The 15,117-nt window shown below is 43.1% G+C and overlaps 2 protein-coding genes across 3 annotated transcripts in view; both read left to right on the forward strand.

The window, feature by feature from the left end:
• The window catches only part of GLO1 (glyoxalase I), a 19,506-nt gene extending 13,159 nt beyond the window's left edge, over positions 1-6,347 (forward strand). Inside the window, exons 4-6 of the mRNA XM_019527331.1 lie at positions 1,363-1,430; positions 2,688-2,777; positions 4,982-6,347. Of these exons, the coding sequence (XP_019382876.1) occupies positions 1,363-1,430; positions 2,688-2,777; positions 4,982-5,070 (247 nt within the window). The 3' untranslated portion in view covers positions 5,071-6,347. The remainder of the gene's footprint in view (positions 1-1,362; positions 1,431-2,687; positions 2,778-4,981) is intronic.
• A 6,557-nt stretch (positions 6,348-12,904) lies between these two features.
• The window catches only part of BTBD9 (BTB domain containing 9), a 370,623-nt gene continuing 368,410 nt past the window's right edge, over positions 12,905-15,117 (forward strand). For both annotated transcript variants that reach the window (XM_019526983.1, XM_019526984.1), the window contains exon 1: positions 12,905-15,024. The gene's annotated coding sequence lies outside the window, so the exon portion shown is untranslated. The remainder of the gene's footprint in view (positions 15,025-15,117) is intronic.

Below are 15,117 nucleotides of genomic sequence, written 5' to 3' on the forward strand. Positions count from 1 at the left end.
AAGGGTGCAGGGTTTCCACCCTTCTCTCTGCTTGCTGGTACATATTTTTATTCCTTTCTTTTATTTGCAGTGAGCCTGCCAAAATTGTGGCATCCACTTTTTTCACAGAAAATACCTTATTTTGTGTTTTCCGCAAAAATGTGAAATTGCGATTTTGGTGGGTCCCTACTAATAGAGAAGAAAAGACTAGCCAGTGATACAGACACAGCAGTGATAGGCAGCAACTTGAATAGTTTTCATGCTTTCCAGCATAGGGAACAAACCTTCAGATTCCTTGAACTGTTACTGTCAACCTCTGTTACAGACAAACTACATGCTTGTGCACAGGCTTGCTTTTGCGATTAAAATGACTCTGGAATGGTGGCTAAGGTTGCTGTAAGGGCAGTAACCTAAATCTAAAAAGTGGATGTTAGATAAGGCAAGGGAATTCACTGTCTTTATTTAATTCCCAAAGCAGAATAGGGTGCAGCTAATAAAAAAATTAATTTGGGTTATACAGTAATTTTAATTGGAGATTATTGGGAGTTCAGTGTCAATGAACTAGTGAAAAAAAATGAAAGAACAGTAAACTGATCAGAAAACATTTTTCAGCTCCTTTGTTTAGTGAACCACAAAATTTACACATGAAATAACTGAATAATCATATATCCTATTTTTCAGTCTTGTTTCCATTTTTACCCCCTTGTGTTTGAACTGGTTCCTGCACCAGAAATTAAAAATGCCTTGCTCTCAACATGTTTTTGGAGAGCTTAATGTGATAAGGCCATAATTCAATTCATTGTTAGTATTCCTGTGTGAGTTGTCTATATGCTGAATAGCTTCTGAAAAGCTTATCTTAACCCTTTTTAAACTTACTTGTATTCAGTTGTTTCAATGTATAATGTAATTATCTAGGTACCTACTGTAGAAATGTGCACTTTTATTGGAACAATTGTATTAGTTAGGCTGCAATCTCAATGCTAATTTAAAAACAGTCTGAGATGAGTATTTCTTTATCTTGTAAATGAGGCAAAAGAGTAAACTCAAAATATTGCAATATAGAAATGAAATGTTACATTTTTCTGCAAACCAGGTTCCAGTTTTAAACAGCTGGAGAATTTTGTGTGAGATGCCCAAGTCATTCTTATGCATAGCAGCTGGGTGCTGTAACTTGGGAGAAAGTTCTAATGGGCATTTTGTTATGAATTGGGAAATATGGATCTCTGCAGGTACAGTATTTAGAGTGCATTTGGAACGTGTTTTTTTTTGCTCTGAGGAATTCCACATCATTCTGAATGTTCTTTGATTTCTTCTCAGAATTTTTGATAATCAGTAGGCAGCTCAATATTTTTGTTTGTCATGCATTTTCCCCTTTCTTTGCAGTAATTGGGGCACTGAAAATGATGAGAGTCAGGCTTACCATAATGGCAACTCAGACCCCCGAGGATTTGGTATGTTTTCTGAGAAACTATAGGGCATTACAGCCATGTTTCTTTTTTTCAGTCTTTGATACAGAACCTCAGTATCTCATAGGTCCTTAGAAAATGTCTATATAAAAGTAAATGGTACAATTTATGCTGGAATTCTCTTACAAGATCTGGTTCAATGAAATGTAAATTTTGTATATGTAAATGTAAATTCTGTATTGGCTGAGCCTTATAGGTTAGTTTGAAGAAAAACATAGTAGTTCAGAGGTGTGAAAGAACTCTGAACATAGAATGTTTCCTGTATGCAATACCTTGATTGCTTAGGAAGTACATTGTGGGTATATAGTGTCCCAGAATAATGAGCTACATTTCTGAATAGTACTGTGTACAAATTTGGTTTGCTTGCTATTAGAGTCAGTGTTTCCTGAAAAATAAATTTGAATGAAATCTAATAATAATATTATTTGGTTGTTCCTAATGTTAATACCAAGTTAAGGGTCTGTAACTTTGAACCTGATTAAAATAAGAGTAAAAAGCAAAACACATTTTTTTTAAAAAACAGGAAGTGGCTTTCTATTCATGTGTATACATGAGAGTAGAATTTAGCCTTGGGCTAAAGGAGGAGGTGTAGAGGAATTCTGTGACTTGATATTCTGAGTGTTTGAAAGGTCACTAACTAGTGTGGCTTATCAAATAAAAGTTTCAAACCAGGCCTATCCAATTTGACATTTAGAGTTTCTGAACTGATTCCTAAATGTGGGAACAAGTAATTTACTATGCTTTGCTTTCTGCTAAGCCAGCCTTTATAAACATGGCATTATTGTTAAAATCCTTCCTCTGCTGAATTGAGTAACTACAGAAAAAACCTTCCTCATATCTTTTTTTATGAATGCTTTTATTTGGCCTGTGAGTCTGTTGTTGTTTTTTTCTTCTACTTTAGTGACAGTTCTGCAGTATAGAATTAGAGTCTTCTGTAACATTTGACTTTTTCAATCCTTATCAAATGGCTGGCGTTTTCGCTAGGGGAGGGAAGGGGTGGGGGTGGGGAGGCTAGAAGTAAAAATATCCAAAGAAAAATTATATAACCCTAAATGCATTGTTTCCAAAAACTTAGAACATACTTTCTTTGAAGAAACTACATATTCCGATATCTCATCTAAAATATAGCTTGGAAATCTTTTGCATACAGTAAGGTGCCCAGTACATTGTTGACTACTCTGTTAACAATCTGTGTATACTGTACTCACATATTTACTGTGTAACCTGCTTGTTGTTACACAGGTCACATTGGAATTGCTGTCCCTGATGTAAATGCAGCTTGTAAGAGGTTTGAAGAGTTGGGAGTGAAATTTGTGAAGAAACCAGATGATGGTAAACCTTCATCAAAATCATGTTTATCCTTTTGATGCGTCATGTTTGTTTCCTTGTTCTACTAGACTGTGAATTAAACTTTATTTTGTGTATTTTTAAGGAAGCAGGCTGAATGGTGCAGAGATTTAGTAGGGTCTGTTACTACTTGGCTTGTGCTAGAGCCCGTCCATTTTGTTCTCTTATACAATAGGAAGAATCTAGTTTGTCTGACAGAATTACACTTGCAGGTCTAATCAGCTATCTGTATATTTGCTGTAAAAATTACCTTTGCTTGATACACTTTAGGCTGCTATTTATGCTTTTTGTTGGTATCTCAGTTGACTACATATATAACTGCTTCTATTTCTCAAGAGAGTTTTGTGAGACGGTTATCTGTATTAGTCTTAAGCCAGGCAGAATGTAGGGCAGGGTGGCAGCTTGAAATGTAACTAGTTCAGAGAAGTGTGAGCTTTCACTGGCAGCGGCATTTGAGGAAATAGAATTCATAGAATGTTGTATACCTGAATCAAAGGATTGAGAAGTATGGTGGCAATGGTTAAGCATAGTTAAAATCCACAGACTTGAGTTTGAGCCCTGCGCCAGACTTGCACCAAAGGCTGCTCCAAGATGACCTAGCTAAATAGGTACATTTGGACTTTGCAATCAAAGGACCCAGACATGATGCTAACCATAATGCAGCCTTGCATAGTGTTGCTGTAAAAACTGATGTAGATTAACCTGATGATGAACGCTACCGGGCCACCTTGTTTTGGACAGAGCTGGGATCTTTTGAATTAGGGGATTGCTGCCAGTGTACCTCGTGGACCATGTTCACTTTTAGCTTCTGCATTTGCCTTGTTTTATCATCCAAGAAATATAGTTTCAAGACCAGAAATACTCCAAAAATGGAAAAATCCTGCTATTTGTCTGAGTTTCCCTGGCTCTAGCACATATCCCACACCCATTCTGTGTATGCCAACCCTGGAAATGAGCCAGCGAAACTGCTCAGAGAGTATCTCCTACTGCCACTCTTTGATGTGTTTGAGAGCAGGAGAAGGGTGGCTTCACTGGCTCATTTCTAGGTTTGGCTCATGTGGGATGTGCTTTCAGGAATGTTGTGGAAGTGGTGTATGCATGCCCTCAGTTCTCATATGATTATAGAAATATCAAAGGGGGCTATAATCTGAGTTAACTAAAGGTGTGCATTTAAACCAGATATATTAAAATTTGTGGACCTTCTGTTTTGGATTAAAATTGTTGTAATTGGATTTATTTAAATTAACTTCCAAAGTAAATAAAGGCAGAAGGAAGAGCCAGTGGCACCTTAACAACCATCTGGTTCAAACAAACATAAGCTGTGTTAGGTAGGCGACAGCCTTCTTTGTCAGGTACCATGAATGGACTTGCAGTGAACAGGGATTCTAAATAAAAAGGAATAAAGTGATTTAAATACAAAAGATAGGGGGAAAGCACTGCTGTGAGAGTCCTTATCTGCAAACTTATGCTTTTCTGAATGAGTTAGTCTCTAAGGGCACACATACACATGCAGAGAGGCTGCTCTGAAGTGCTGTAATTACAGTGCATGGGAGCAGACTCGATTTAAACAAGTCTGCTGGAGTATGGTAATTACTGTGCTCCAGCAGACTCCAGCATCATGTGTATCAGCATCCCTGTGCTGAGAAATGGTGATGGGGGTGCTTTAACTAACGTTTGTTCGAGCTTTAGTTAAAGCCCCCTGCTGCCATTTTTCAGTGCAGGGACCCTGATGCACACAATGATCTGGGGACTTTAATTAGAGCGGCTCTCAGAGCTGCTCTAATTAAAGTGCTCTCCCCCCACTCCCGGAGCACATCTATAAAAGCCCTAAGGTTTCATCCTGCCCTGCCTTCTTCTTGACTTCAAACTAACACAACTATTTCTCTGAAGTAAATAAAGCTAAACCTAATTAAGGCCACTTTAATTTTGAATGAGTGACTACACAGAAGTTTTATGTCTTCACCTAATTTAATTTAAAAAATCATTTGGATTAATTTCCCTGAGCGCTTCTGTATAGACAATCTCTGTTTGACATTATTTTTGAATTGCTTTCCTCTTTTTGTCATGCCAGAGGGAGAGAAAACATTGAGGCACATCTGTGTAGCTTTCTTATTTATGAATCTTGATCTCTAAAGGTTTTTTAAGATTATTTTTGGTATATCTGAAAATGTTGTTTTTTTTAATTTTAGGTAAAATGAAAGGACTTGCATTTGTACAGGATCCTGATGGCTACTGGATTGAAATTTTGAACCCTAACTACATGGTGACCCTCACCTAGACTTGGAGGAACATACTGAACAAAATTTGATCTGTGTTTTCAACTTCCCATTGAACTTTTATAACAGTGTACTGTAATAAGATTTATGTTTCATTGGGAAGAATTAATCGTGCCCACAAGTTATTCTTTTGCAATCCTATTAGAGACTTTTTTCTGCTTGAGTTTCCTTTTCCTACTTGATCTTGTTTTGTTTTTTTGTGATGCCCATGCATTTTGCTTCCAACTGGGAAAGCACAATTCCAGCTGTTCTGGAAGTGCCCATACATTCTTCCCTTCAAGGTTAATTGAGGTAAGCTGTATTCATCAGCCAAAATTTCAAGAATATTTAAATCTAGCCTGAGACCTTTTATTATTGTATTGGGATATTCAGCAACGAAACCACTGCTTTTTAATATTATTTAAATCCACCGCCAGCAGTAACAACTTGGTTGTTTAATGTGATAAAGGGGAGAAAATATCTGAAATTAGTAGTTTGATAAACTAGAAATAGAAATTTGAAGGCTTTGGGCCCATTTCACTTTATTGAAATTATTAGAAAATTCCATTCAACTTCAGGATGAGGAGGACTTGCACTTTCCTGTTTGTGATTATCATGTTTAATGGTAGACTTTCAGGAGCAACTTGTAGATATGCAAGTTATCTAAGCCTAGAAACTTAGTGGCAGTGCCATTTTAGTGCAATATGGAAAATTCATTTTGCATACTTTTGAGCACTGTGGCTGCTGACTACAGATAGATATTGAAGCTTCTATGACCCTCAGCTCAAAAGGTCCCCGTTATCTATTCATTAGCTGAGTACTGCAAAGAGCACATACCTCCTAATCTGTTACTGGTTGGGAAGCTGGAGGTTTGTTAAAACAGCACACTTAAAATTTATCCAGGTACAGTTGGTCATAGAGGAGTCTAAGTAACTGAAACCCTAGTAGTGTCTAAACCACCTGCTGTTATAACCCACTCTTAATCTGCCTCTTAAAATGTAAAAAATAATAGTTGCAGTTACACTGTAGTTGTACATAACAAAAAACATTTCAGGTTTGAAAATCTTACAGAAGACAGTCTGGGTTTAAACAGTACTTTTGGAGTATATGGGGCACAACATAGGTTATGAAATACTTTAAACCAAACAAATGAACAACACTGCTTTGATAGTTGGTGCATTTCAGGAAACACTTTTTAGGTCCCATAGATTGAACAACCCTGAGTAATGTGACTGGTAAACTGGGTAGCAGTGTACTATCAAAAAATATTTCTTTCTAAATAAAGCATGTGTGAAATCTTCAAAGTCTTTCTTTGCAGCTCTTTGACACAGCGTTTCACATGCATTGAAACTTACCAAACTGAAAAGTTTGTTGTTGGCGAGTAGAAGAAAACACTGGAACAATTTAAAGGTCTAGAATCTCAATTAAGAGGGCAGAGAAGTCTTTGCAAATGAGAGGTTGTCAGCTACTTACAAATTGCAGTAACTCAAAAATTACAGTCATAACTCAAAACCTACTGAAATTGAGGAGGCTGGTGGATAATTTTGTAGGCAGATTGTGAGGCTGACTGCCATTTTTGCCGATTTATCGTGGTGGGACCCCACTTCGCTTCTGGCCATCTGGCCCCAGTAGCCTCACTGTTGATGTGGTTGAGAGGGCTGTCTGTCATGGGTACCTGCCCCTTGCTACTGATTGGCGGAGAGAGATGGGGTTGCACGTAGGCAGCCCTCGCAGCCAATCACCAGCAAGGGGTGGGGGCAGCCACCATCTTGGCGGCTCCCCCTGCATGGCCGGTGTGCTGCGTGGCTGGACCTCATCAGCCATGAGGACTGCTGGCCCCCATTTTATTTTTAGTAAGGTGTTTCTTGTTTGTTTGCGGGGGGGTTCAGATTTTGCTGACAATGCCTGACTTTGTGATTTCACCAAAAGTGTGGCTTGAGTAGGTCCCTAGTCATAATACCTCTCAATAGTAACTCCTGCTGTAATACTCCTTATGGGCCATATAAGTGAAAGTAGATTTGGGGAGGCTAATAAAGTTGCTTTGATTTTTATTTTTCTGTTCAGATTCACAGATGCAGAAAACCAGTCCAAGGATCAGCAGGGGGAGAGGAAAGAATTTCTACCTGTAGTAATAGTTACAAAAATTAATCAAAGTTAACTTTTTAATCTTTTATACTAGGAAACAATAAAAAAATTATTGGTCACTAACAGTTAAACAAACCACCTAGATGAACCTTGATAGATGCAAAAAGAGCATTCAGAGGAAATGAGAATTTTCTGAAGAACCTTCAACAGGCATAGTTTAGCTGTATGCTTACTCTGACAGAAAACAAAAACCCAATGTTTTGGCTGGCCTTTATGTTTGGCAGGACAGTTTTGTTGTCCCTTTCTGTTCTGAACCTTTTTTTTAATGATAATATTTTTGCTATTTTTCAGTAACAAAAGCTCCTGGATCAAAAAACTTAATATTATTTTAGGAAGTGACATGATTATTACAGTTGGGGAAATACAGAGAGAAGGTATAACATAAAAAGAGAAGGGATTGAGACTCCTCAGAGCTTTAAGTCTTTCTTTTTCTGTTTTGTTAACAGGACTATGGTGGTTTAAGTTGGAAAAATACAGTTTAGGTTGGACCTAAATCCTATTCCCAACAAAACTATCATAGTCTGATCACTCCAGCTGGTTTTGCACACACTTGTGTCCCTGTAATAGTGCTGCTATACTGAGAGCACTGCCCTGTTCCTACTAAACTAGTCTGTTGAAAGTGACAATGGGGGCTTACAAAAGTCCTTTTTAAATTAGCTGAAACGGGGGCATTTTTTTGCCCTGACACTTCCAAGATTTTAGTGCTTGCATTGGTATATAAAGACCAATAGTTGTGTCAGTGGTGAGTGGAAATTTCTAGAGGGAACTAACTAACTCTCTCTGCTAATAAAAGGAAATCAGGGCTGTGAGTAAAACCTTCCATCAAAACACAACATTGTTAATGTGTCAACATTAGATGCTTCTGAGCATAGTTCTCATTGTATGTGTACTGTTCTCACGTAGTGTTTCAACAAAACTGGCAGCACTACAGATAAAAGCGGAGTTGCATGACTGGATATGCTATTGAGTAATTGTGTAGGAGACCTATAATTAAATAACTGAATAATATAACAAATGGGGTGAGACGCTTCCAAACTGAGTATATAACTACATGAGGAGTTGAATGAGCAGGGGTAGTAGATAAGCAAACTTGGTGTTTGTTTACTTCACTTGTAGTCTTTATCCTTTCTGTGGAAATGTTTGAGATAACGCTCTGTGATCTGTATTTTTGAATGACTGATATTTGTGTAAATGGAAATATAACTAAAGGGATGGGTGAGGAAATGACTGCTGGCAGCATCAGACTATTAAATAATTTCTGTGGGGAGGCCGAGAGCTGTCATCTCCTTTTTTATGGAAAGATACAAAGTCTCTAATTTGGTCCAGATCCTACTGATACTATAGAGAAAGTGGGAGATTCCTCATTTGAATTTTGAGGGAAAAGTTATTAAAATGGAAGTGATGACATAAACTACCAAAAGCCAACAAAAGGTACACTTATTGTGGTTTTTGAGGTAATTATAAAAAATGTATTATTAGTTTATATATATTAGCATTTAGCACCTTGAGAACAGTTCATAAGTAAAGCAGTTTATTTGTGATAACAGTAAAAAATAAATACTTTCCACTCTGTTTTTTTTCTGTCCAGCAGTATAGATTTCTTAAAAACAGAAAATAAAGTGATTTACTACTAATATTTTTTCATGAAAAATTCAAATCCATTGATGCTTACTTTTACACCTATTTTTCCTGTTTTCTGAGTGGATATTAATCTTGCATAGTTTTCTAGGAGAATGCATTGAATTAAATATCTGAAGCATGCCTTGCATTCTAAAGTTTATTTAACTTTATACCAGCCATGCAGTTAGTCCAATAAAACGTATCACCCACAAAAATCCTTGCCTTTTGAATTAAATGCATCATTTACAAAGCCTTTCTACTTTAAGAAGATAGATTTTTAATTTTTATCTGTTGCCCACATGCTTCAAAAGAGCTTGGCATACCAGTTGATCATCACGTAAGTGTGAGGCATCAGTGTGATACAGCTATGAAGAGATGATGTATTCAGGTTGTGTTCAATGTTCCTTGTTCCCAGGTTCTCTGAAACCTACTATGGAGCTTGGGCTGCTTTTAATCCCAGGCTTACAAATTGCTTAAATAGTATGAGCACCATTGGACTATAAAAGTCAGAGCTGAGCCCTTTCTGATCTTTGTCTACACTGGTAGTTAGACACCTATCCAGAACCATATTTGTGCCCATACCACCTGTTTGCCCACACTGTTATCCCTCTTCTGTCCCAGTATGTCTCTGACATAGGTACACAAACTGCTCAATTTAGGAGTAAACAAACATGTCATGTTCAGCAAGCCTCTGCATGTGACCATTTTGCAGTGTAGCCCTGTCCTACAGTACATGAGTGCAGGAAGTAATGTCATTAGGATCCTACAGTTCCCTGTTTTTTGCCACTCTTCCTCTGCCTTCTACTTTGGATCTGGTTTGTGCTATGTCATCCTCTGTTGCAGTTTAATGAGTGGTTTGTTTGCTTGTTTTTTGCCTTATGGCCATTTTCAAAGCAGTTAGCAAAGTGCTGTGTAATGCCTACTCTGCCATTTAACAATATGACCTTCTGATAAGATGTTAGGTGGTTAGATCAACACCTCCCCACACCCAGTGAGGGAGGAGTGGGGCAAGGGGATGGAGCTGTGGCTTAACTGAGGGGTACGGGGGGAGGGCAGCTCCCACCGCTGTGCACCCTCTGAAGGGGTGGGGGTTGCGCCCCCAGATCTGTGCGGAGAGGGGTGCAGGCTGCAACTTGGAGCTGGGGTTGTGCAGGACTCTTCTTGGCAGGTGCTGGGCTTGGGGCGTGGCGGCAGCACTGGAGGGGGTTACCAGGGGCCTGCAGCCACCCCAAATTTTCATAGATTTCATAGGCATTAGGGCTGGAAGGGACCTCGGAAGATCATCGAGTCTAGCCCCCCGGCTGAAGGGCAGGAAGTCAGCTGGGGTCATAGGATCTCAGCAAGATAAGTATCCAATTTGCTCTTGAAGGTGTTCAATGTAGGTGCTTGAACCACCTCTGATGGCAGGCTGTTCCAGACCTTGGGGACTCGGACAGTAAAGAAATTCTTCCTTATGTCCAGCCTGAAATGGTCTTGCAGTAGTTTATAACTGTTTGACCTCGTCATCCCTTGGCGCGCTCTGGTGAACAAATGTTCCCAAATTTTGCTGTAGTCTCCCCATAGCCCCCTCCCAGCACCACTGCAGCCCACCCCAAGCCCAGCCGTTGCCTCCACCCATGCGCCAGGAAGAGCTGGGGCTGAGCTGGGCACATGGTGGCAGTCCTGGGAGCAGGCTCTGGTGAAATTTGGGGTGGCTGCAGCCCTCCATTACCGCCTCCCAGCACTGCCACTGCACCCTGAGCCCAACCCCTCCTGAAAGAGCCTAGTGCAGCCCTGGTTTGAGCCCGCTGCTGCAGCCTGCCCCCCTCCATGCAGATCTGGGGGGCGCACTCTCCCTATGCTCTCCTGGGGTGTGTGTAGTGGTGGGAGGCGCCCCCTGGATGAGCAGCAGCTCCATCCCACTCCTACCCTGCCTGCTAGGAAGCATCTACCACTGCTCTGCTCCACTCCCTCCCTCATGGTGGGGGGCATTGATCTGCCCCCCCCCCTTCCGCCACAAGGGACTCACCAGCTGCATGCCAAGCTGCCCGGCTGTGTCCTCACTACCTGTATGCTGTGGCTCTGTGCGCACATGGGCATTTATCAACCGCATGGAGTCAATTTCCGATACAGGTAATTTTTTTTATACCAGTGCCGATCTGATATTGGACCAATGTATCGGTGCAGCTCTAGTGAGAACCACACCCTCTGAACTCTCCCCACCAGCTCCACCTTCCCCCTTTCTTTTGAAGCAAGTTTTGGTGTAAGGAGTAATTTCTTGACTGGTGGCCAATTTGTGCAGAGTTGGGGAGCTTCCTCAGAGTGCAGTCAGATTTAAGGTGTAACTGGATTTAATTTAATCATAAACCTATATATAAGATTATGATTTGTTTTTTCTGCCCTCTCATGGTCAGCAACAGGACAGGACAGGGAAAACAATTCTAGCCCATTAGTGAAATTGCATCTTCAATTTAAGTATTGCATGGTTGCACATTTTTTTACTTAGAAAAGATCCAAATGGTATTTTCAACTCCTTTTTCACCAACCACACAAACGAAGTGCAATGAGTGATTTCCCCTAGCAGTGTAGCAACGTGGCCCAGTTGCCACTGCCACTGCTATCACATTCATGTGGCTGCAGCAAAAGCCATATTCTTTTTGCTTCACACCCCCATTGGCGCCTGTCACTCCACTCTAGTTATGCCAGTGCTTTCTGCACAAGGACAGATTTTGTAGGCTGAGTAATTTTCACCAAAGGCCGACATGCAGAGTTAACATCTGCTCTGTCCTGTCCCTCTTTGCCTGGGTTGAAAGCTGCCTGGGAGGGAGCTGTTTCTTGGCAGAGTTCCCACTGACTGGTCAGTGCCTGGAGACAAATCAACAAAAACCCCGTGCCAGAGTCCAAGCCCTGGTCCTTGCCCCATCACCTAGAGCAGGGCAGGCTGGCCTGTGGCGTGTCACTGTGTGCCTCGGAGCCCCAGGAGAGGAAGAGGGGTGCTGCGGGGAGAGAGCACAGGGCGGGGAGCTGGAAGCAGAGCGGCAGATCAGCAGAGAGCACGGCAACGGGGCAAGGAGGGAGGCGAAAGACCAGCAGCTCGAGACTGCGCGCCAGGCAGGGAACAGAAACGCCAAGCAGGAAACGCGGGGCGCGGCGGGGCGTGGCCTGAGGCCCGCCCTCTGGGCGTTGCTATTAACGTCAGCACGTGGGGGGTGAGGCTGCCGTTGCTACGTGGCGTCAACACGCACGGTGACGTAGCAGGCGGCGGCGCACGGGGTGGGCGGGGGCCCCGCTGTAGCTGCGGCCGGTGAGTACAGGAGTGGGGGGCGTCGGCGCGGGGGGCCGTTACCCATCGTGCCTTGCGCGCGCGTGGCGGTTGGGGTGTGGGCGCCAGACCCCGCTTGTCTCGCACGGGGGGCGGGGCGGGGCGGGGTGGGGCCGGGCGAAGCCCCCCGGCCCTGCTCCAGCTCCAGCTCCAGCTCCAGCTCCAGCTCCCGGGGCTAGACGACGCTGGGAACAGGCAGAGGTCGCGTGCGCGCGCTGGGGGTGCGAATACTGGGCTGGGCGCACAGGTGCGTGTGCTTGCGTGTATGCGCGCAGACAGGCGTGTAGGGGGTGTGTGCAGGAGCGTGTGCCTCATGCGTGCAGTGTATGTGCGCATGTATCTGTGAGTGCGTGCAGGGGGTGCCTGCATGTGTTTACAGTTGGTGTGCACCAGTGTGTGCATATATGAGTACAGTGCATGTGCCTCTGTGAGTGTGCATGGTGCAGCATGTTCATGCACATGCTTGTACGTGTGCACAGGGGGTGTTTGCAGGAGTGTGTGAGTGCATGTATGTGTGTTTATGTATGTGTAGCGTGTGTGTACATATATATGAGTAGTGTGTGCAGGAGTGCGTGTGCGCGCGCAGTGGGTGCATACATGCATGTGCATATGGACAGTTGGTGTGCACATGAGTGTGTGGGAGTGCACACGTGTATATATACTTGTCTGTGCATGTACAGCAGGCATTTGCCTGTGTGAGAGTACGTGTGCACACAAGTGCGTCTACAGTGTGTGCATGTGTGTATGTTTATATAGTGTGCATGTTCACGTGTGTAGGATACTCAGCCTCACTGCATCACAGGCCCACAGGTGGCAGGGTGGGAGTCTCTTTCCTTAGCAATGACTGTGCACGCAGCCTGAAGTTTCTGCAAATGGGACCTGGGGGTGCTTAATGTTAAATCAGGAGCTCTTTTCACACCGTGCTTTTGCATTCTCAGCAGTTTGATGGGGGGTGTTCAGTCGGCAGCCTGTGGACCACTTGCAGCATGCCATGGGCCATGTTATGGCCCACAGACTGCATGTGACTCGCAGCCCCTGCTAACTGCCTGCCTTGCTGAATGCATACAATGTAAGAACAGCGGCTTACTGGGTCAGACCATAGGTTGGCTTTGCCCACTGTCTGATAGAGTGGATGCTGAGTACATGTGCTTGTGCTGCGGGGCAAGGGAGGGCCCAGGGGTCTGTGTGCTGTCAGCCCCACCTGCAGGGAGGCCAGGCAGCACAGTCCATGTTGTGGTGCGGGATCTCACAGGATGTGGCCTGCATGGTGTGCGTGGCCCTGGCAGATGCACACAGGCACATCCTGTGGCTCCAGTCACCCTGAAGTTAGACAGCTCTGGTTTACATTACTTAAACAGGCGTGTATATGTTCAGGCAGGCCTGTTAAACATCTGTATTGAAAGACTTAATGGGGGCTCTACTCCAACTATGTATGTAGGATGCAGACCCACAACAATTGCACCCTTCCAGAGTGTCACTGATTGGGAACCTTTTGGCAGTTGTGTGTGAAATACTGTGGCTCTGACACCAGGGAATGGGAGTGAGCACCCTGCCCAGCATGCCTTGCAGTGGGGGTGTAGCAGGGGAGTGCCTGCACCCAGGCTTTCATGGTCTTAAGGGATGGATGACCTGGGGCTGGGTCTCTCCCCCCCACACAAATTCTCTGCTGTTCCTTCTCTCTTAAACATTAGTTTGATCAATTACAGGCTACTGACATTTATTGAAGTCTGTAGCTTGCTTTCCTGATCTGAGGGGTGCTTGGTCCTGAGTTTTTGGATTTCCAGGGCCTGAGGAAGCATGATGAGAGGCTTCCATGGAGTAGGAAGTGAGGGCACAGCTAGTTGTTGGGAAGACTGCTTTTATTGAACAAGCAGTACAAGGGAGCAGATGCAGCCGGGGGGTGGGGGTGGGGGAATACCTGGAGCATTGACCAGACCTGTGTCATACGATGTGTGGTGTCCAAATGTTATACCGGTTCACAGTGAGCCAGTTCAAAATAGTACTTGATTTTCCATTCCAGGCAGTTTTCAATTGTTTTAACAGACTTGTTTGTCCATTCACTTCAGGTTTAAACTACATCTAAAACCTGTTTGAGTATTATGTGTATCCGTGCCCATAGGGGCTTGAAGATACAATAAAAAGGGTCCATGATTTCAGTTGGGTCTGTTCACTGTCTGGCACTTTTACCAACCAGTTATTATATATGAATATTTTTAAATAGCTTCCGAATAAAACTTAGAAATAAGGTTGCAGATGGGATACGTAAGGGAAAAATGGGTCTGAATGATCTCAGTTGTGTACTAACTGGAAGGTTCTCATTGTCATACCTATGTCAGGTTTTCTGGAATGAGGTCAGGTTGATTTGTCATCCACCAGAACTCTTTAAAAACATCCTTCTCGAAACAAGAGTCAGGAAAAGAAAAACAAAACAACTTGCCAGCATGTCCACTCTTACTAAGCCCTACTTTGGTCTTTCTTAACAAACAAATGACTCAGGATGCCATCTGTGTAACAGTTGGTATACTAGTCACTAGGAAGAAGAAAGTACGTTTGGTAAAATGATCGCTTGGACCTGTTGACATGAAATGGCCAGTGATGATTCTGTAGTTAGGCATGAGATGCCAGCATCTCTCTTTGCTCAGTTTATTTGTTGGTAATTGCACTTTGCTCAGAGTTTGTTTGTTTATATTAAAAAGGTTGCACTTGGGAGTGATCTACAGCTGCTTGAAGGAGGACAGAAAAAGAAATATTTGGAGCAGGAGGTTGAAGTAGCCAGAGCTTTAATCAGGGGAAGTCCCAGAGCCACTCCTGCCCCACTCCATCTGTGGAATGGGCAGGAACTGCTGGGAAAGCAGCAGTGACAAGGCATTCTCTCCTTCCTTTGCTCAGAGACGTAAGCAGAGAGGGGAAGGTGTGGAGTGAGAGATATGGGGAGGTGCTGCTGAGCATGGAAGGGAAAGGAAGGGGCATTGAAGAGGTGGGGGGAAATTCTTACCTGATTTGG

The sequence above is a fragment of the Gavialis gangeticus genome, unplaced genomic scaffold (assembly GCF_001723915.1).
Source record: "Gavialis gangeticus isolate Ggan-Ray unplaced genomic scaffold, GavGan_comp1, whole genome shotgun sequence".
Taxonomy (NCBI): Eukaryota; Metazoa; Chordata; order Crocodylia; family Gavialidae; genus Gavialis; species Gavialis gangeticus.